Raw genomic sequence first — 24059 nt, 5'->3', positions numbered from 1 at the left:
ATCGTCGATACGTTATCGATAACCTGTTCGAGACATCGGGATGTAACGTGCTCGAGCTTTTTATGGAAAACTACAGACATTCTCCCAACTATGTTTCACCACCTGACGCCAACAGTTTCCAACACAGAGTATTGGTACAACGTAATATCCTTTGGACAAAGAAACTTTAATATTTGCGAGGCTGGCCTCGGTATTTCCACTGTTGTTTCGGGGAAACTTTCCCCGCTAAATCTAACTTTACCATGTTTGATCGCGAGTGTCGATCTTTGCAACGAGTTCTCATCATTTCGATCTTCCTCGGCGACGTTGACAATCGTCCGCTTGAAAATTCTCACTCGTTACGCAAAAAAATCACTGATTGCAATTTACCGATTGTAGGACGCGCCTGCGTTCTACTCTTCGAACGGTCGTTTTCATTTGCAGCTATGTTGAATTCATTGCTGCACGAGCTGACGTACGTATATAATCTTTCCGTGCTGGTTGTGTGTTATCTCGGTAACCCCCTATAAATCATGCTTTGAAGGCATGTGCGCACTAGCTGCGGCTTTAATGAGGAAGTGACTTCCAACGTGTCACTCTCCGTTATTTGTACACGACCAGGCGTCACGATGGCTTACTTAGACGTTTGTTCCGCCCCTCCGCCCCTCACTTCTGTTTCTCCAGCGTGCACCAAAATTATTGCGCTACAACCAACTGAATGCTTCGCGTTTCTGTTCGAATCACGAGCATATATATGATTCGAATTATATGTAACAACATATATCTACCATTTAAAATAAGGGACAGAATATATTGCATCATACACTTTCTATGTTCTTCTTAGTTCTTCGTCAAGTTCGTGTTTAAATTTGCAAGAGAAGTATTGTTTCAAGATCGAAATCTAAAATTAAAAGAAAATATAAGAAAATATATACGTACGATGGCATAACAGATGGATATATTTAGAAGCATCAATCTATTCTCGATTACCAACTATTTTCACAGACAGTACGACGAAAGGATAGGTACGACTAAAACGGCGCTACGACGATAAGGCGAATTAATCCTCGATATCGATTCCGTAATCTATGTCAGATTACTTAATGGGATGACCCCCGCGGCTATTTCCGTGTATGTCAGCTATCGAAGTTCATCAGACATAAGCACACATGTTTAAAAAATCGATGCGCCGTTGCGATCTATACACGCAAGGACTGGTGTATTTTTTTTTCCTCTCTTCTTTTTTCAAACATCGAAGTCGATTTAGAAACGATGTAAATGCATCGGGCTTAATGCTTGACAACACGCCAGCAGTCTGATAACAAACGTTGCCATCGTTTTTCGATCCATTAAAAATTCTATATATCGTCTTGGAGTGTTTTAAGCCTTAAAAACTGTTATTCGTTTGTTCTGAAAATTATCCTATATGCGGCGTCTCAATTATTTCTCTTCTTCTTCTTTCCTCTCTTCGTTTTTTCTTTTGGCAAATGGTAGACAAAACGAAAGACCAACATGTGGCGCGATAAGATAGACGCAGCTGAAACTTTTTCATCGTTCGCCAGGTTGCGACAGCTTTTGCGCGATTCATGAGTTAGGTATTTTCCAATAACGCGAACCGTGTGCAATTCCATCGACAGAGGAACGAGGTTATTTCTGCTTCGGCGCGAAGCTTTTTTGGTTATTATAGCCGCGTCGAATGATTTCGACGACTTTTAAACGCCACTCGATCGATCCACAAGGAGAGACATCCATTTACTCGCTTTCGGTAAAATCGTAGAAAATATCCTTCTGCAAAATAAATATTATATTGCAATATTATATTGATATACGCGGTGATACAAAGTATACGATAGCAAATATTAAGAACATACAGACACAAAAAAAAACATATATCGAAAGAGGAGAAAATGTTGTAAACCAAACTGATCAGTGAAAAAATATTACGAAACTCTCGTGTTAAATGTTAACGTTGAACATCTTCAATCGATCCAGTGAACCACGTGATCACAAGATCGAATCAGTTCCTTTTGCTTCTCCTGATAATTTTTGTTCAAATCTCAAAAACTAGAGTCATGGCGCTTCTGCGACGTTCTGTTTCCAGTATAAATCACCGAGCATTCTTCGACCAGCGAATGCACTCGTTCGGTCGAAAACACGATACCGAAACGTACACGGGATATCGGACTTCTCGCGATAAGAAGGATCGACGAGTATCGTCGATCTGCACGAACGTCGACCGATTTTTGCTCGTACAGCCACGATCCGCCCGGTCAGATACGGTTCCAGCAAGACCATTTTCCAACGGCTAACATAATTACCGTTGCCACGCGTGATGCATGACTACCATTTCTCGGGTGTAGCCGCGAAACGACGATTCAGTCTCGCCGGTCGACTCGCAGAATCGAAGATAAAACGAACCATCGATGCGTGCTTGTTCCTCGTTTATTTCCTGCGCCAGTTGCGAAAGGATTGATTTTATTTTATTTTTATTTCATCCGGAAGATTGTGAACATGGCATACATAGCGTTACAACATATAAATTGCGTTAATCGTCCACAATTAATTTAATGCATTGTACTAAATGTAATTATACTTTAAGCTTAAAACGAAATGTTTAATCACATTACTTTTCCGCAATCCATTATAATTTGAATTTATTTAACAAATATAGTAAAATGTGATTACTTGAAACGAGTACTTTTTAACTTTATCCAGTCGCGTGTATCGAGACTTTGGGGCAAAATAAGAAGACGAGAGAAAGAGAAAGAGAGAGAAAGAGAGAGAGGAAGAGATGCTGATGACGGAGCAGAAGCAGAGGCGTTATCGAGCGACAGGAACTCACCCCTACCAACTTCCATTCTCTCTTTCTCTCTCTCTCTCTCTCTCTCTACCGCTCTCTCTCTCTCTAGTTGTCATTCCCTCGTTTTCCGTCGTCGTTTCTCTGGTGCTCACTTTCGACTCTTTTCCTGCTTTCCTCGTGTTTGTTCTCTCTCATTTTCCATCTTCCAAACTTACTACCAGTCTACCGTGTTCCCAGCCTTTCTGTTTCATTCTTTGTCCTTTCTTCTCCGTTCATCTTCTTTCCCCCGAACCGTAGCATCGCCCCCAACACTTTATCTGTGTTTTTTCCTGTCTTTTTTGGCCACTATATCTCTAACCCTCTGTTCTTCTCGCTTTCTCGCTCCTTCGCTCCTCTCTTACTGGCTCGCCTTATGCATTCCCCCTTTTCATTTTTCTTTCTTACCTAGACGTTTCCGGTTCTTTCTCGTTCTCTTTCCGTATTTCTACGTGACCCTATTTCTATCCCCTTCTTGCCAACAACCTCTTTTCCTTTGTCATTGGCTTCACGAACCTCCCCATCGTCTCATCGGTTTTTACCTCCGTCCTACTGATCCCCATCGCGTCTGTCTCATCAAATACGTGTACTACGACTTCCAGGGGTTGCATTCGTTTCTTGAATCACTTGAACGCCGTATGGAATTTTCTCTCTAGCTGGCGGAAAAATCGAACGCAGTTACGCTTTTCGAGATCGTGGCATACCACTGTCCCGTTTTCTCTACCGGAGAATTCATTCGTTAGACCGACCAAACCTTACACCCTCGTTAACCTTTACCGGATCGAAATAGTTTGACGCCCCGAGGTATAGTGTAATTTCCTGCCTACGAGCAACCAGGTGTTTGGTCCACGTTGGATGGAACCAAAATGGAGCGCTGATCAATCATTCATCGTAAAACCAACAGTGTCTACTTCTACGTAAGAAACATACGAGCAATGAAATATTTAAAAAAACGATAGACTTGTTGAATCGCTCCGTGATCAAGATCTTAACCGTGTGAAAATAAGTTCAAGGAAGATTAACTGCTTAGAGTCGGAGGAACGGAACAGTACTTAAGTCATCGAATAGGTGGGTCGTTTCGAGGGCGGAGTTAATCTGCGCGCCGATCTAATCTAACTAAACTAAATGGAATTAAACGAGAGGGAGCTACGTTAGACACAAGTAACGAGCCGCTCGAAATAATTGTCTTTCGCGATTACCGAAGCCATCCGTGCGTCGTGAACACGTCCCGGCTACTTGACACGCGTTTTGTCTTCTTTACCTTCAGTTTCAAACGAGACGAGTGGCTTAATTCGTCGCTTAACACGTCCCAACTGATTATTTCGTTGTAATCTTGCGTTACTCTAACGTTTCTAACTGGTCGAAAGTCTCAGTTCTGGACTATTCGATTTCCCTCCAGGGTTCTAATTTTCCATCAAAAGAACACTACGTAGATCCAAACGTGAATGAAGTCGAAACTCCATGGACCCTGGGACAAAACGCGCCAAACAAGATCAGGCAAACTAGTCACAAACTACCTTTCATTGCACCATGTCTCGCCATGTCTGACGAAGTCACGATTTACAGACGTCTTAATTGCTCGAAGTTGGTCGAGGAACGCCTGTTGAGAAACGACCCGAACCACGGAAGTGTTTCGTTGTTCCATCCGTCTTTGCTTGCTGGAAAACCAGGTAGGGTCGTTTAAACCGAAACGGATTTCAGGATACGCGAACGACAAAGGCACTCACGGTCGATCGATAACAACCCCGTTGACTTGGACAAAGGGAGGGAGGTCGAGGGGTATTGGCGAGTTACAGAGGGAAGCAGAGACACTTTGATGGAAGACTTTTTCACGGCAGAACGGGTCGCGGTCGTCTAAGGCAAGGCTTGCCCCAGTGGATCGTTAAAAGCCCCGTTAGGAGAAGTTTCTCAAACTTTTGTAACTTGAAACTCCCTACTATCTATATTCGATTTTTTTTCTTCTTTTATGAATGGATATCAGTTTTCCTTGTCCATCGCTACGCTCCACGATATTCTCTTCGGTTCAGTAGACTTATCTGAAACCGCATGTTTTTGAAACTTAAAATACTACAGCGAATTGCTAGGTTCTTCGTTTATTTTTACTTCAGCTATTTCTAAGAGATAGCTCCTTGTCATTTATATTTCCAGATATTTTTTCAATTAATTTAATTAATTAAGAAAGCACTAGATTATTCTGTCACAGGTTTGATATTGTTTGATATCGATCGTATTACGTTGACAGATAATTTTCTAGTATAATGTAAACAGTATCGTGTATCGTTAATTAGTTAATGATAATGTGCGCTCTGTTTTAGTTGTTCACGCAAGAGACACTCACTAGCCAGGTTCCGTAAAAATTAAGCGACATTTGACACGAACCGGGATCTTTTTAGTTTGACAAAACTTGGTTAGCCCTGTAGAATTAGCGAAACCTGAACAAAGAAACTCTCTCTCCTTGATTTTTCTTTAATCTTTTACTGGGAGTGATTCATAGACTCGTCGAGCCGTGTAGAACCCGATATTACAACGCAAACGTAGAAACCACTCTCTGGTTTCTTGGGGTCGTCGTACCATAGATCGATCTTCCGGCGAGAAACGAGGTTTGCCAGGCGAGGTTGGCGTAAAGGCAGTTTCGTCTGGCACGAAACGTTGATCGTTTCTTTCGTAACGTGGTTATCTTGCTGTTGTGACCGGATCACAATCTCTCGACGCCTTAAGAGATCGAATACAGCTGAGCTTTCACAAGCAGAAACCACGAACGACTGAAGATCCGAAAATTCTACTCGAGATGTCTTTCAGTGACCACTTTACGCTTCTTTAAGCATCGAGTTTTCAGATTTATGTTACCTTTTAACTGGGACTCTAGGAAGGGAAAGACTGAAGAGACAGGGAGATTATTTTTATCGTAAGCTTGGCACAATGGCGAGAATTATGGTTTTATTCACGTGAACATATACATAACTTATGTCGGGTTTCATCCCTTCTCTCTATATCTATGCATTGATTTTTCCCCGCTGACCCTATAAAAACTTTTCCCTCGAAGCATCTTTATTGGTCATTTGTAACAGAACCATGCAACCGTCGAAGCCATCACTCTCCAGCTCTCCAAATCATACAGTAAGTCACACGCAATTTTAATTTCTTACTCCGTAAATCACATACTTTCCTTTCTCATAAAACGTTCTTCCGATAAATGTTACTTTTTATTTACGTGTCATTAAATTTGATGCGCTGTTATATCAAAGTCTACTTTCGTCTCAGCAGCATCGATAAACTTCCCTTCAAAATCGATTAACGTCGCAACGTGTATCGAAATTCCAATTCAACGATCGTATTCGTAAATTTACCGTCGATGTAGAAGATAAGTTCGTCGTCTTATCTTTGCGTGAAAGATCCGAATCGGTCCTAGGATGTCGCTAATGCCGGTATCAGTATTATAATGGCCGGTTTAAATGGAGCACGGTGACCCACATACGAATTCGGAATGGGGTCAGAGAAAATCGTGGGATTTAGGTCAGGGGAATTTACATCGTCGGGACCCGTACAGTTTTACGTTGTCCTTCGTGTTTGACGTCATCGATTTCTACACGCGTCACCCGTTGCATCGTGGGAATTTTATTGTTACGAGGGAAAAACAAGGAAAGGAGAAGAACGAGCCCACAATGCGAAAAATAAGGTGGAGCTTCATTGAACGCTTTGTTCGAGGCGAATCACGACAGGATGTTTGAATAATCTACGATAGTAGCGGAAGAATAGGAGGTGAACTTAGACAGAGGCTCGATTTGATTTATCATTTATTTACCATCGAACGATCGATCGATACGAGACCGTTCTACTTTTATTCGATGCCACTTATCGTTCTATGATACTTTATTCCTCTTTCGATCGTTTCAACCTTCTTCAAAGTTTCTAAAAAAAAAGAAAAGAGAAAATTGTTATGCGACTGTAAAGTACGAATAAACTCTACTTTAGCTTGATTTATCTCGCAAAAACTTCGCATTTCGCGCGAAAGTTCCCGGAGAGACATATCGATCGTGTCTTATCGTGTTTTATGAACACGAAAAAAAGGTTACAGGTTACTGGCTTAGTCTTGGTAACTTTGTTATTTAACAATTATGATAACCTAAACATATTACGCCGTTAGCTGGCACGCGCATATACGGCTTGCATATCTAATCCCATGCTATTTACGATGACAGAGGCATTAAAAAAGAAAGATGAAAAATATTTAAGCGACATGCACGAGGTAACGGGAGCCCGGAAGAGATCGATCTATCGTGCAACGACCCCCTCGGAAAAATCAAAGAGTTGCCTGTATAACTTTGTTTCTTGGTAAAAGCGCGCCACATTTTGCGACCTATTTCGTGTTCCCTTCTGGGAAAGCTCGTTATCGCATGTTCATCGAAGATTCTCCCAGAAGCTTCTTTCTTGCCTGTTTATTTTATTATTAGGATAAAAATTTATGATCAAAATAACACCGATAAGAACGTTTTAATTAAAGTCATAAACATTTTGAAGATTTTCTTAACACTTCTCTCCCGTTCCTTTTTTTAATACGACATTTAGATGCTGAATTATGAACAAATCGTTTCTATGAAAAATCGATAAAAGCCTCATTAGCAGATTGCACGTGTTTATATATTTATGGGTTTAAAGACACATGAACGTACAGAATGCACGCAACATGCAAGAATACATAAAATATCGGAAAGTAAACTGGTTGTAATATTTAACAAGCGAAACAATTTCCCATTTAGGTTCAATCTAATCGGTTTAATAAATGATCATAGCCATTCGTGAAACGATAGCATTCAAAGCATTTATCATATCGTATATAACGATATTTTCTTCGTGAGAAGCAAAGAACAAAGTCGATCGAACAACTTCGCAAACTTTAATTACAACTACCAACTACTGTAATATCAGTCTGTTACATACCGAACCCGATATAGCTACAGGCCTATCGGTGAAATCGATTTGGAATGGAAGGTTTGAAGCAGGAAATGATTAATTGACTCAACTGTTTAGCGACGAACGAAGTTCTCTTCATGCACGTTATACCTAACATTGTTTCGATTTTGACGATCTTTAATCAAATATTGTTTACTATTCCCTTCTCCTAGCAAACAAGAAAGTAAAAATCCAAATATATTCGTAATTATGAGCATGAAATTGCAGAAATATCCCACTCCTACCGAGGATATTCAAGAAATATTACAAGACTCTTCTGCGAAATTAAAAACAAAAGGGATCTTTCTTGCCGCTGCCATAACTTCTTAGACGCTGTAGGACGCTATTATTCGAAGAAGAGGATCGTTTTGCCAGGTGGTCGGTGTCCATTAAGTCGCCAAGACCGTGGACGACCGGTTGTTTTCACGACGAGGGTTACACGCGGCGTAAGAAGAAACGCCATCGTGAGATAGGATTTACGCGATCGTTAATAGGATCTCGTCTTAAGAGGGGCTTCGTTTAAACTTTAAAACCCCGCTTCATCTTTGTTCCTCCGTCGGTCGTTGCGCGTTCGATATCCAGCGTAAACTGTGTCGATGGACGATACCGATCGCACCCCCGAGAGAAAGAGAGAGATCGGGTTCCCTGCGCGTCGAGGGTTAATCGAGGGCTAATCGTTTCGAAACCAGAACACGCGACACCATGTACACACCGACACCCCTAGCGATCGTAACAACCTGGAGAGTTGTGGCGGATTGTATGCTCCTTGCATTCCCTTGGAAACGCAACGCTCGATTTCGATTACAGAACAGCCCGTTGAAATTCGATTTCCATGTGTCTCATTCGTTGCTACCCGATCTCAACGGAGCTGCAAGATGTGGGAATTCACAGGATCGAGTTCTAATAAAAATACCGAACCTATACACGTCTAGAGAAAATATGGTTTCATTGAATGGAACTGAAATTATTAAGGGGGATGAGAACGTTGTTGTTAACCTTGCTGCGTTCTTCTCTATTCATCTTCGAGTGAGTTTTGATCAACTGTGATGCTACGAAACATCTCAAGTTCGAACGAAATATTGGTACCCACGATCTCTCGTTTTGATTTTATGTTAAAGATGTTCTTGAAACGAAACGTTGCAACAAAACGTAAGGATTCCGCGGCAGAGTTAAACGTTAATTTCAGGCTTCGGCTGGTACTCTCTTTAAATTACTCGCTGTGAATGTATTAATAAGAATACCAACCTCAGTTAGCATGTCTAAGATGAAATTTAAATTAGAAGGAAATTAGAAGTGGAATAAGGATGTAAAGGCAAACAGTTGTAGAATAGAGAGATTGGGACAATTTGTGGCAAGTAGGTTAGGATTGAAAAGGGGAATTCGGCCATGGCTTGGTGGATTAATTTCGTTATGGGGGTAGCTGACGTCACAGGATGGAGGGGAGCTCTCTCGACCTCTACAGCCTCTATGGCACGTTGTCGTTGCTTGTTCGTACGCGAAATCAGGTCGATCGTCGCTATTGAGCGGGCACCGCTTCCGGTCGAGCATCGTCTCTGTCGTAACGACGACGAGGCGCGAGGTTTGTTAACGCATTGTCATCCAACGCATAGAAATAAACGATATACAATGCTAAAAAATAAAATTGCGATTTGCGTATGCTTTTGATCGTCCGCCTTCGAAAACATATTATTCCTTATAATTTGATTTGTATTCTTCCTACGCGAAATTATAAATTTTATCAAATTGCTAATTATCTCATTAGCTTTCACCGAGTTCTAAGAATTATCGCTGTCATAAATTACATGCGTCTAGACTTAATTACGAAAGTTGCTCAGTTAGGGGCTCGATGAAGAGAGCGAGAATATTTTACTCCGCCAAACGGCAGTTCGTTGTTCTTGTATGAAATATACGCCGAAACATGCTGCTTCTAATCATCCGGTCTGCGGCAACGTTTTTTTTTTTTTCGTTAGTTTGTTTCCTTTGTCGCACTAGCGTCGCGTTGTCGTCATTAACGATGCCTAACGAGCTTGATGAAGGCCTTGGAAGAATATTCACGAAAACAGAGTCGAGTGGGAAATTCAAGCAGCAGAAAGCGACGTCGAAGAAATTCGAAAGACAAGAAATAAGACGTAAAGTGAAAGAGGAACAGGGAATGGGAGTATAATAGAAATACTGAAATTTGGCAAAGAGAAGCAACCGGCTGGCTTATAGTACAGACCGCGTATATATTAATTAAAGGAAATAGGGAAAATTTTAATGCAACGTCTGCAAATAGATGGAAAGTCCATAACAACCTTCTAAGAAGCGATACAAAGCTTTAAGAAGAGTGCTCTTTCTACTGGAAGGATAAGAAAAAAAAATAATAAAATTCAAAAACTGGCAAAGGAATACACAGCTCAAAGAAGATGAATAAAGGAGAACGTGAAGAAGGGTCAAAGTAATTCAGTCGAAGATTCAGAAAGACGGGACAGGAAATGGAGAAGGAAAGATGCCGGAAAAGCGTTGCGAGTCTAAAGAGAACGTGCACGACGATCCAACTTCCGCTAGAAATATTGACTTTGGTCGAGCGTTTCGCACGTTCTCGGAGAAAACTCTTTCCAGACACCGATTTCTCTTTTTCAACGTGTAATCGGTCCCGATTTTCTTCCCGTTTCGTCCGACTCCCTGTTGACGACAACCTTGTCTCGTAGCTCTAACGCCTTCCTTTCGAACAAACAGACCGAATCCCTCTTCGATATCATCGAGCATCATGATAAGTACTCCAAAAGAGAATCAGACAGCACTCGAGATTCGCTAGACGAAATGTTTCGCGAATAAAGCATTTTACGTGTCTGCTTCGTTGAGTGGAACGTGACTTTTAGGTAATTAAAAATTGCCAGGAAAATAAAAAATATTTTTATACGTTGCTGCCTGTTTCCAGATTTTGTTGTATTTCAATTCCATTATATTTTAATATTTGCAGAGAACTCAAGTATTTATATAAAGAGGAATATTGAAAACACTTTCCTGGAAAGAGTGACAAAGTGCTCCCTTGTGTCGAGCTTCTATCGATCCGCTTATCAGTTTCATGCTCGAAGTAGTTTCGCGTAGCTCGAATATGCAATTATCCAAGTATACACGTTCAAACGCCAAGTGGCTTGAAACTATTGACTTTTATATCATTCCGTGTAAAACGTAAGAAAATAACAGGCGAAACAAAGAAACTCTGCGTTTTAATTTCAACTCGTCCAACTGGAAATTGCACTGTAATACACACAAGTACCTGTATGTAATGTGACTTTTTTATTAACGCAATTAGCCGAGCCCAGCGTACGATCTCGTTTAAAAAAATTCATTTATTTTCTGTTACAGAAACAAAGTATGATGGTTCGACAACTGGAAGAGGAGCTGAGAATGCGGATGCGAGGGCCAAGCGTCGAGATGCAACAGCAAATGGAAGTTTTGTACAACGAGAACGAGCATCTGACGCGAGAGATCGCCATACTTCGTGACACGATCAAGGTAAGTGGTTTATCCACTTTAAAAAAAAACAAAACAAGAACGAGGATTTTTCAACCTCGAACTTTACATTTCCCGGCGCACCAAAGGGGAATGTTATCAATCCTTCTCGCTCCAGTTCTTACGCTTATCGCGACACGAGTGACATAATAAAAAAAATGAAATATCAGGTCGATTTTATTAGGTCGTAACATACAAAATGTCCGTCTGCATCCACTCAAAGGAATATGATTTTGCTTCTCATTGAAGTAAATTTATTAATGAAAGCATAGTTTCATACATTTTCCTCGTTAAGCTGCAAAGTCTCTAATACTATTTTCCAACAATATTTTTATTTTAAATTTCAGAAAGTAAAAATATTGCAGCATTACTCCGTTATTCGTTTTCAACGTCGTTATCGCCAAAAGAAAATTTAAGTAACTAACGACGAATCGCTCTACCACTTCAAAGAGTATCGATGAACTTTTAAAACTACTCCGACTTCTTTAGTTAAGTTTTTGCATTTTTTTTCTGCTACCTTTGCTTTCCTTCGCTCGATTAAAAATATTCTGCCATTACTTCCTTACAACCTGTATGATATAACTTCGCCTAAAAGCTATAAAAACATGGAGAATTTTAAATATTTCGAAAACATGCCAGAAAAGACATTTCAGCTAAGGAAAGCAGTATTTCAAGATCCTCGAAACACTCAAACTACATACTTTTCTTAGTACTATATACGTAAAGAATTTGAAGCGTCGACACAGACATTTCATTGTTACAACCAATATTTTTAAATGTTTACACAATAGGAAACGAAACCCTAACCCTAACCCTGAACTCTTCCTTCATAATGCGGAAGATTGGACGGGACCTGTTCACCCATCGTCTTGTCCGCAGAAAATAATGAATTTTGAGGAAAGAATGAAGGATCGTTGGCTTTCGTTCGGATTGGAATTCGCCGGAAGAATGGTGTTCACTGGCGGACGATCATTATAATGAGGAATAATAGGAATAGAAGGCGCGAAACGGGAGCAAAGGTAGAGGCCGGGTCGCGAATTTCAAAACCTCCAGCCATCTTTTTCGTCGTACGACCTCGTTCTCTCATTTCCGGTCCTCAATGAATGGTACATACCTTGCAAAACCGAGTATTATCTACATCTTGTGCTTTGAAACATTTTAGAGAATCCCTTTCTCGTCTCTGATAAAGATAAGCATAATGATAAGATTAAGCATAATTCGATGTATGAATAATATTAGGTTATCTCAAAAGTATCTATCGTTTTATAAGGAAGTAATAGATGCATAACATTTCTTGTTTTATATTATTTTATTGAATTACTTATGTTCCATTTTGTTCCATCGGAACAATTGGGATATATCGTTAAGATAGCTAGAAGGTGAATTCGTTATTTAAATTCGCTATCTAAAATTCATTGTCTCAATCTGTCTCTCTCCAGCGTTCTCTAAATTGATGAAATTGCGGTGTAAATTTTCTAGAAGTAACAGAATTGGACGATACTACACGATAAAGCTAATGATTGTACCTGGTGTCGATCTAAAATTCCGATCGAATCGAATTTACATTGCCTTTTTGTTTAGTCTCCTTCGAGATCTGTGAAATTTCTTTTGTAAATTCCCCCGGAATCTATAGAATTATCGTTAATCTCGACACAATCTAATTTCGCCGGGGCGCAACACGACATTCGTGTTCCACCGGAGTTTATTGATCCAGCACAGCGGTTCGGAGAAACCGTTGGATCGCTTTCGGCGCCACTGGGTGGCAGAATTAACGGAGTTATTGCGGGAAGCTGATAGCTGCCGTTGCCAAGATTTCCGGAAGCATCGCGAACCGTTGGCGGACAATCGGTCGTTTACCTCGAACAACATCTAAACCTCTTGTCTATTTCGGTTGTTCGCGTGACGCCTGGGCGCCAGTCAAACCGCACCCGTTACAGATTAGGCGAACGAATCGGCATCTAAATCGCTTGTATCCTGTCAAAACGGCGAGTAAATCGAGCCCCACGATTATCTCGTGCACGATCGTTCGCTTTCGTTCTGGCAGCATACGTAATATCAATTCGTCGCATTGAAACCAGCTCGTTCATTCAGTTCGAATAGGTTCCATTGCAGAGGAAGTTGTCGGTATCGAGCCGGATATCAAATCATTCCTTCTCACGCGAAGAACACCCAATGAGATCCATCTGGAATACTAAAATCTAGAGCTCGCTTCGGAGCTTGCTCATCGATTCGAGCGACGGTCCCAAAAATATACACAGTCCCACTAGCGTAAGGAAGTTGAAGAACCGCCAGTGAATCGGTCGAAGCCGACCGAAAATTCTACCGAACGAGTTAACGCCGTATACCCGGCCAAACGATCGCGTAGACAGGTCAAACGTACAACGCACTGGAAGCAACTGGTCGCCTTTGGCCACTTGCCAAATTATGCAGCCGCTTTCTGGCTACGTTCTCTCAGTCTTTATTATCGAATACGCCGATCGTGGTAAGGTCCATCGACACTACCCTCTGACTTCCGGTATCATTTTTCTCATGACAAGCCGCTATCACGTCGACCCTCACGATCGATCGCTAGATATCGTCTTCCTCTGTCTCTTAGTCTTCCTCTCCGCCCCCCCTCCCCCCGCCCCTTTCCGACTCCTCGGTTTTCCTTTTTCTCGGCAAAATTGACGAAAAAGGAGGGTTATGTCGATATCAGCTTTAGTACTATGATATTTTTTTGAGGAGAAAAAGAAAACAAGATAGATCCTCCCCTAGGGTCGAAAGAAACAGGAGAGAGAAAATTAAGCGTTTTGAGACAAATCCGAATCGGATCTTGATACGAATTAAATGTATTCTCGAATGTGCACAGAATTGAAGAAAAGTCTACGCTTGTTCGAAAATCCTCCGCAGATTCTCTGGTGTATTTCGAGCATAAGCCAGAGACCGAATGTCTTCGTTTATTGAACTTAGACCGTTTAACATTGAACCGGGTGCATTTATTTTCAGCTAAGCTTCGAGAAAGCTTGCACAGCTGAAAGACCATTTCTGCGGTAACTGGTTTCTGCTTTTGAGGAATACGGATAAAGAAACAATCACGCGGTCTAAAACTTTGATTGTTTGTCGTAGGAACTGGGTTATTAACCTCGATAAAATTGTCGGAGATATTGTTTAGCCGTTTCTTTCAGGGCGTTTTGTTATTTACCCTCGTGAGAGGTATTTGTGGAAAGGAAAAAATATCTTGAAAGGTAAATCGAATTCTCTGGTCAAAAAATTATAACTGGATTTCGTATAATTGAATTTTGCCAATTTTCTCCATTTTTGTCCCTCAAATAATAGAAGTTTATATTTGGAAAGGTAAATCCAGTCGGTAGGAGTTTAATTAATCAGACACTGGCGAAAGTTTCGCTGCCACGGCGTTCTACTGTACAATTCGCTTAGAGCATATTCGCAGAAATCTAAATAAATTAGGAAAATAGAGGAAAAATCAGAGTGCAGGAAATTCGTATAGAAGCATCAAACGATATCGACGATAAGGTTCGGCCGACAACGTTCTCCGGCGACGACGTCGGCAAGAAAAGGAAGAGAGACGGCCAGCGGGTGTCTAATTCCAGGCTAATTACGTTTCTGCCGTCAAAGGGGCGGTCTAAATTCGTTATACGGGCGTCAAGCGCCACTATCTACCAACGACGTAACACAAATCGAGCATTTTACGGTAAAACACCCAGTTCCCTTCGTCTCTCTATGCTTCACCTCGACGCTCAACAGAGAACAATTGTCTTTGCGTCTTTCTGTCACTTTATTGTCTCAACGGCGTTGTTATTTAAAGATCCGCATGCTTTCGTTTGCAAGTTTCAATTTAAGAAATTGAAGTCATCGACGCGACGCCGTGTTCGTGCGTTCCTCATAAAATAAAAGTAGGAACTCGGCCGTCTTGTTAGCGACCTCGTTAAACTCTGGAATGAAGATTACCTGTGATAAATTTGTCATGGATCCGGTATTATTGCATAAGCGCCAGGACGAGGAAGGTCAGCAGAAGCTGTAAAACGAATTCTTGCGAACGAGCTTGGATTTTTTCAATTACCCCGGCGAAATGTCAGTTAAAGCTAGGGGAACTTGCGTTCTCAGAGGTCGCGTAAAATGCGATTTCACCGTTTTCTTTTTTCGATTACAGGAACTGGAATTGAGAATAGAGACACAGAAGCAAACCCTGCAAGCTCGTGATGAAAGCATCAAGAAGCTGCTCGAGATGCTCCAAAACAAGGGGATGGGTGAGGCATTCCATTCAAATTCGACTTTCCTACACAAACGCCATCATTTTTACTAATTAACGTCTCGTTCGTGCAACAGTGGCATTCCAGGCGGTTTCTGCAAAGACAGAAATGAAGTGAGATAAGAAATATTAATGTAACGCTTGTAACTCTTTAACCTCTTGTCTTGTAGTATTAAGGCACGAATTGTGGCTCTAAGAGTTTAGGTCCTCGCTTAATAAAGATAAGTTTACTTTGATAAGAAGATTTACATTAAACTGTAATTCTAATTTCAACTTTTTAGACAGAAGATCGTTAGGTACATCTAAACTGCATATAATATCTTAATATTCTTCATTCGACGCTCTGTTATAACAATGAATAGTTAGCGCTAGCTTAAATGGCTACTGAAGAAACGGTAAGGCAAGAGGTTAACGAATTTTTGTAGAATCGATATCGTAAAACCGTAAAGAGCATCATCGAGTATTACCATAAATATGTAAAAATTGTTCGATCAATTCACTTCAATTCTGTGAGCATTCGCTATCCTTTACTAAAGTATTTCATCTTTTAGTAAAAGTATGTGTGTGTGACCATTCTGCAGATACTTATCCTCGTGCATCATATAATAACATTCTAGCGACGAAGACCTTCGTTTGAATTAGCAGCATCACGTGACTCTATAGTGAATTACGAAAAGATTCTTAAGAAGATGAGAAACAATATTTATCGTTACTAACACTTCAACGAAAACACTGTCGAAAAAGTTGACGATTAATAAAATTTCACGAAGCCTTGAGCCGTGTGCAACCCTCGCGTCGGTGAGTTCTGCGCGAAATTAAAGCGCGCTTGCGCTCGTTGCGCTCCTCGATTCCTGGGAAAAAATAATCCGCGAAATTACGCGCCGTGTAACAACTTCCCCGTATAATAATCATAAAGAGGGTGCACGTAGAACAGGACAAAGCGGTAAAGGGGTTCAACTTCCGCCGAAATTTCCGGACGAATTTTCTTCGTGCCCAATTCCGCGCGGTTATGTGGTCCTGTAATATTCACTCGCTCGTGGCAGCTAATAATCGCGAAACGAACGAAAGTTGGCCGTAACCGCGGTAATTGTAGCGTAAATATTTGCAACTGGATCGTGAAACTATTTTGTGCGAGAACGTAAGCGTGCTTATTTGCGAAACGTCGTGCTGGATGCACGAAAATATCGTCATCGCAGTTTCGCTGTGACCGAGATACAAGGCTGGTTGACGATAACAGCCCGTTATATCGTCGACTGGTGTCGTGAGAAACGTTTCAGAACGTTCGGTTTCATTCTGACGATGTTTACGGCTTTAGATATCATTCGATCATTGACCGAAAACTTCAACTAGTGAGACATGGAAAAAGGTAGCACCGATTCTTCGTCGTGGCATGTAACAGCGAAACACGGGTATTATTCGAATGGTATTGTAGGACGAAAAGCTGCAATCACCGAAGAAGTGTTTAAAAAAAAAAAGCCAATTTCACCTTGTAAAATTCACGAGAAACGAAGCTTTCAAAGATCATATTCCTCCCCTCCCCTACATGAAAGATCACGAAGAGAACCGTACCAAGAGACCTTTAAAAATTGATGTTAAATCGTGTAAAACGCAGACAGAGACCGTACGAAAATCTGGACACCGAGCAGACATACCAAGAGCTTCTCGTTGCTTTCTGCTGTTCCAGGAAAAGAGGAGGAAAGGATCATGTTCCAGCAGATGCAGTCGATGGCCCAGAAGCAGGTCCTTAAGCTATTTCTACCCATGTCGGCATATTCATTATACATATATATATATATATAATTATTATTCTCTCTCTACATATATATGTATCACTACCACTCTGATCGACGATATGTTACTATCACGCTCATCCAACGTATATGTACATATCATGTATCGTTCGTCTATCGTGAGACCATTGTACACACGCATCTCGCGGTGCAGAGATGCGGGTGCACACGCATATTACGAAACGGGATCGACATTGTTCTATATTCTCTCTTTCACATATCTTATTCTTCTACTGTTTTTTTTTTCTTTTTGTTTGATTTTCTCTTTCTTAAAATCGCTGCCCACTGTTGTGACGTAGTTTGCTTGCAAAGTAGAGAGTTATTATTGCGCTGCCAGTGGCTTCACAGTTCTCTTGCCCCGTGTCATTTCATGCTTCAGTCCCCCTCGCCGCCGCCGCCACCCTTGTTCCACCCATTTGCGTATGATACTTCACGCCGCGCCGTTATGCCATCACGCGCCACCCCGCCAGAAAGGGAAAACGAACGATTTCCCAGGGAAAAACGAGTTGTCGTCAAAAGCAAACGTTTCCCCTTGCTGTATACAGTAGGAGGCTGAGCACACGGATGTCCCGTCTAGACACGAGCATTTTTGCGACCGACGTGACAGAATTCCTTTTCATGAACAAGTAATCTGTGTAATCGTTAGTTACAACATGTTACATAACATGTTACAACGACACGGTCGCGAAAATGCGACGAGTGATCGAGCCTCGCGTATCACCGGCTCGATTACGCACCAACCTCGCACGAAAATGATCTTTTTACCCTTATGTATTCGCAAGAGAAAGCCGGACGAAACGTGTATCAGGTACGGTATATCGAATTGAAGCAAGCTGACACGGGCTGCGATCAGAGTGCACACGTATCATCGGATCGCCGTGAGATACTTCGCGTTTCTTCGTTCCACCTAGGAATTATACAATTTTATTTATCGTCTTGAACTTCGGCGCTTCCCGCTGCTTCTCGTCGCCTCACCAAAAGAGAAGAAGGACAATCGATCGAGATTTTTTACGGCCCATGACGCTTACGGTTTCGAATACAATCACGTTCAAACACGAACAGCACACGTTCCAGAGGTATACATACACACGAACATGGCCCAATGTATTAGGCACGGGTATCGTCGTGTTCACCAGCACGCAAAAAAGAGCACACGTGTACCTTCACTTTCACGCTTGCACAGCACCAACGTGCTCGCGGACGCTCGTGTCCCGTGTACGCGTCCTTGTTCCGATCTGTCGTACGAAACGTCCAAAAGCTCCGATTAATCGAATAGAAAAATCGCGAAAACATTAATTTCGATTAAACAATAGCGAATAACCTGTATGCTCCAGATATTAAAATAACATCGAGTACTATACTCTTTATCATATACTTGTTGCTATAGTCGTAAAGTAAATTTACTTATATCATATTTCTCTCTAGCTAAAGGAACTTTGTGTATCGCGTTCTATATTTCTCACATTTAAAAAGAAAGCACCATTCTTCCAACGAAGCCCTCGTTTTTAACAATATACGAAGGGATGAAAGAGATAAAACGTTACGTTAAAAATACAGTGAAACCTTATTTCTTGTTTCAAATTTCTTTTTAAGAGGAGAGAGATAAAAGTACAGATCATCGATTCTCAGCGTCTTGAAAGCGAGCTTTTGGACGGTTTCCTAGCAGTGGTCAGAGCAACGCTTATTCTAGCAGCATTCTATATACTGTCGCTATTTCGCCACCACCGTAGCAAATGTTTGTATCGTTATTGTCGTTACTATTCCACGAGCACCGCCGCCATCATGTTCTTTCGCATATCTCACGTTATTTCGTCTGTTAGAACCGTCGTAGTCGTTCCCAAAACGTCGTTCGCGTAAGTTAGCACTACATAGCCAGTCTGTAGCCTAATCTCGGATGCGAAGTCGCCGCGGAGATCTGAACAAGCTTCACCGAATAACTCCTGCTGTCGGCAGGAGAACGTAATAAGAAAGTCTTTTTATTACGAATGACTTGGTTTCCTGGGAATTTTCAATACGTTAGAGAGAAAAGAGTTCCACTGAAGGTATTTGTCGAACATAAAAAAAGAGTGCAACTTAATAAAGCGTTTCATATTTGAAGCAGAAGCGAGTAGAACAGGTGAATAACGGTCAAGCAAGGGATGCAGTAAAATATCCCATTAGTATTCATCCTTAGCGGAACAGTAGAATAGTTTCTCGAGAGTCAGACATGCTTAACTCGCAACGCGGGAGGACGCGTTAAGCGTAACAAATTCAAGCACAGAAAGTAGTTCAAGCACGCGTGCCTGCACACAATAACGAGAAGCTGGAAACGGAGCTTGGAAAACGCAACACGCGACTTCCATAACGGAGAGAATATTCAAAATACGTTTCTCTTGCAGAACGAGAGGAAATAATAATTGGAAATTCACGGCGACGTCGCATCCGTTCGAACATTCTCCGATAATCCTGCATCTCCGTGTATGTGCCTGCGTTTTAGATCTAGGATTTAGGTGAAGTCTACGTGGCTTGAGTGGTAATTTACAGATATTTAGCAAGAGGGGAATTCACGCGAAAATAAACAGAGGACTCATTTAAGCATTCTCAAAGAATCATTTATAATACCGGTCGGACAGAGCATCGAAAAATCAAAAGAAATACATTTTAACCAGACGTGTTATCATCACATCTTTCTCTTATTCTTTCTTTCTCTCTTTTTTCTTGCACCGGAAGGATGCACCCTCCGTGGTGCAGCCTTCCATCATCGTGTTCGATCATCTAGGTCGGGCACCGAGAGTGAGATGTCGAAACGAACAATGCACCAGCACCAAGACCTATCTCGTCACCGACATTTTTCTTGTGCCGTACGATTTAGTAGCACCTTCTTACGAGTCCGATTTGTTCACCCACGATCTAAGATCCCATCGATCCCGTTCATGACTGACATACTTCATCCCAGAAGAAACGAATGGAGGAAAGGATGCTTATGCATCTTCGGATGCACATTGGACTCAATACGTGGCGTTGCATCATGGTGATGCTGCACGTGGCGCAATTTTGTTATAGCAACGGTTATTGCTAAGATTGCGAACGAGAATCGAATAGATTCTGGCAGATTTTGGTTTTATGGAAGAGAGGATTTTATTTTCAGCTTTCTTTCGCTCGTGGATTTTGTTGGGCGAAGAAATCGATCGATTCGTCCGGATGGTTTATTTTCGTTCAAACGAAGAGAACGCTGCGCACTTAATTGGAACATTATTTACTTTGCACACTGGCAAACGACGAAGCTACGATGATAATTGTTTCCAGGATTAAAATCGTGTTAGAGACAAACGTATTTTTTTTTAGTAGCGCATGCTTCTTTCTCATTTACGGTCGATAGGGTTTTGTTGGTTTTCGATTTAGTTAGTTCCTTTCACGGAACCTCTCAAGCTTAATCAAAGACGAAACGCAAGAAGTCGAGGGCATAGCGTTAAGCTATTTATCGAGGAAGCGAAACGTGTCAGAAAGCCAATGAAGTATGTCAAGCCGTGGCTAACATCCTTGACAAAGCATGCGACAGGAATCAGTCTCCCAGAAACGAGATATTCAAGAGTATAGACTCTCTCCTTTCTCCATCGTCGTTCTCTTACTCCCTGCCCTCTGGTACTCTGTTTCTTTATTCTCTGTCTGTCTTTTTCTCTTGTTCTGCCTTTCTCTTTGCACCCTGCGGATCGAACGACGACTGTACGAGACGTCGACGACAAGGACTTTGGCAAAAAAATATAGACGGCTGATCGGGGAAGGTACAGAGAAATAGGAAGAAAAAGAAACAAAGAACTGAACGAATGCAATGATAAATCATGCAAAAATTTAAAAATATGTTTATATGTATATGTGTGTGTGTATATATATATATATACATATAAATGAAAGAACAAAATGTGCTGCGATTGAAATGCGTGGAATGAGCTGCTTTGGATGTGTAGGTGATAAAACGTTTAGCAACCCCTAACGGGGGGAAATTCACGCCCGCATCCGCCCCTTCGTCACTTACCCCGTTCTAACAATAACAACTACTATTACAACAACTACCACATTATCGACCAATCAACTGTCATAACTACCGCCGTGAGAAAAATACCGAATCATCGTCATTATCTTCATCATCGACAACAACATCAACACCTTCGATCATTATCATCAACCGGTCATTAAAGTCTCCTCTGAAATTAGTGGCCAAAGACATGCACGTGACCTCTTTCCCAGATCCAGGCCCTGCCAGAGAAGACCGAACAGGTACACTGATGACACGATTAAGTCTCGATAAGAATTTATCTCGAACCGACAGGGAACGAAGCGTACACTCTGAAATCACTACCCACCCGATGAACCCTCTCGATCAACCCCCATTGAGTAGCACGTAAATCGGATCGATTCGTTTTTCACGAAACGAGAGCGGACCGTTCATGTTTCTTTGCTAACTTGCTAACTGTGTTTCTTTACGTCGGCCCAGTGAACAGGAATTTCGCGCAATTGGAACTGGTCGAGAACGAGGATAAGTCGGGTGCCTGGAAATAGATCGCGTTCGACGAAGCACAATGCGAAAATAACTGGGAATCAACGTGGAACGGAAAGTTGTAATTAGAAAGGGATGGTAACTTTTTATTTTCACGGTGTACGAAGTAGTATTGAATGGAAAAATTGATTAAATTAAATCGTTTCGCTATATTTCAAAATGACGGCTGGATAGGATAGTTCCTGTAGATTAATTTTAAAAGAAAAGTTGAACGAAATTGTCACGCTTTTATCAGAAAGGTATAAAATCTCTGTAAAATATTGTTTTACATTTCTCGAACTAAACTCTAGGGAATCGAATGAAAACTCTCGACGAGTTTCTTTGCGTGAAATCTGTAACTTCCACGTCACGCCTTCGACAAAAAAAAGCGACGTACACGTATATATTACATGCGCGTCTCAACTTTTGTGTGTATACACCTGCTGGAGATCGTGCCTTCGGAAAAGCCATGGTACGTATGCCACACAATCCGCGAAATTCGAGTCAAAAGTCACGCCAATCCCTGCTAGTCTCGTTTGCTTATTTTCCTGTTCGATACTTGCCTCGTGCGGTTTTCATATCGTGAAACAGTTCGGAATAAAAATCGATCGATGATCGGAAAATATTTGTTTCATACGTGACCAATCTTTTTCAGTTTTGTCCCAAATTATTTTATAGATTTTTCGCGACAGATGAAATTTATGATTAAACCGCTAAGTCTGCGATATTTTTCACCAGTAGTTTCACAGTTGGAAACATTTTTAATTAAATCGCTATTTTCGTATGGTCGCGAGTTTCCAGTGAGATAGAAGATATTGTATTAAAATCGCCGATGGACATCTCGATTCTATCTGTGACATGGTTCGATTGATATCAATTACAAAAAAAAAAAAAAAGAAAAAAAAAGTATTCGTGGAAAGAATATCAGGAAAATATGCAGTATGGAAGACCGTGTACATAGTCGGCTCTGTGTCAATCACAATATCGCAACACCGTGCAACGAGACCAAACGAATCCATATTTGACACCATCAACAAACACCATACTTGAAACTGCTTAAGTTGGATCGAATACGGTTGACGATGCACCTGGAAATTAATGCACATTCACTGCTTTCAACGTGTGCACTATTCGGACAAGACAAAGAGATTCTCGGTGTAAGGCACAAACAGAATCACGTAAGTCATTAATGAGAATGTGAGTGGTTTTGCAAAGAGCATGCCAGTTGTTAGATATCTGCAATTAAAAAGTCTGTAATTTTCAAGGAGTATGTTATATATAGGGATATTTAAAAAAAAAAAAACGAAAATTAGAAAATGGGATAGAAAAGAGAATAAAAATGCTCCGTGCAAGAGCCATGGCTGCAATATTTTTCTCGTCTTTCGATTAAAGTCTAGAGACTGAAAAATTGAATAAAGTTATGCATACGAGAGAGAGGTGAATCGTCGCATTGATAGCCTCGAACGGAGCGAACGTTTATTCCAAACGGCACTCGACTCGATTTTGACGATCTGAAGCTCTGGAAGACAAGGGATAGCATCGAGCCGTGCGAGACTTTTGATTCGTCCCGTAAGAGAAACATTTTCATACGATCATTTTCTTTGATATGTGCTACTGTTCATTCTCACGTCACGTGTGCACCGGTTAAAATGATCATCGGTAGAACCTAGAAAGTTTTGTGATTTATTTGCTTCGTGGCTAACGAAATATCCAACGAAATATCTGTCAAATTCTTCGATATTTGAAATTTGAATTTTTTAATTTCGCTATAACATCGTTCCAACATAGGGAAAGTTTTCAAGCACCATAAAATCGCATTGTACATTTTTCGCGATAACGAGTTTGGTTTCGACAGCATGACACGATATTGTCAGAGGGGCAATATTTTACAAAATATTTCACGTTCTACCATCGAGTAACTCATCTCGTGTATGTACACTTACATTATACACACGCGAATGAATGGCTACACTATATATATATATTACATTTTAATACGATTACGGAATGTTTTTCCTCCTTACACGACATTCACGTACTTTCTCTCTAAAAGGAATAAAAAACGCACCACGTTTTTCTTTCTCTGTACATCCACAAGATACATATACCACTATTATATATTTTTCCTCTTGATTTCTTGATCTGGTCATCTCCGCTGTGACTCACTGTATGTTTTTACCACCCAGTTATATATTATATACTCTCTTCTCGTTCTTGTACATCTCAGACACGTTCTTGCTCATC

General features: G+C 41.1%; 1 protein-coding gene across 1 annotated transcript in view; it reads left to right on the top strand.

The window, feature by feature from the left end:
• The window catches only part of LOC100744250 (trichohyalin), a 61123-nt gene that overhangs the window by 7712 nt on the left and 29352 nt on the right, over positions 1-24059 (top strand). Inside the window, exons 2-4 of the mRNA XM_024367073.2 lie at positions 11117-11266; positions 15414-15510; positions 17197-17252. Of these exons, the coding sequence (XP_024222841.1) occupies positions 11117-11266; positions 15414-15510; positions 17197-17252 (303 nt within the window). The remainder of the gene's footprint in view (positions 1-11116; positions 11267-15413; positions 15511-17196; positions 17253-24059) is intronic.

Source organism: Bombus impatiens, unplaced genomic scaffold (assembly GCF_000188095.3).
Source record: "Bombus impatiens unplaced genomic scaffold, BIMP_2.2 scf_0264, whole genome shotgun sequence".
Lineage (NCBI taxonomy): Eukaryota > Metazoa > Arthropoda > Insecta > Hymenoptera > Apidae > Bombus > Bombus impatiens.
This window is presented reverse-complemented; position numbering and strand designations above follow the sequence as displayed.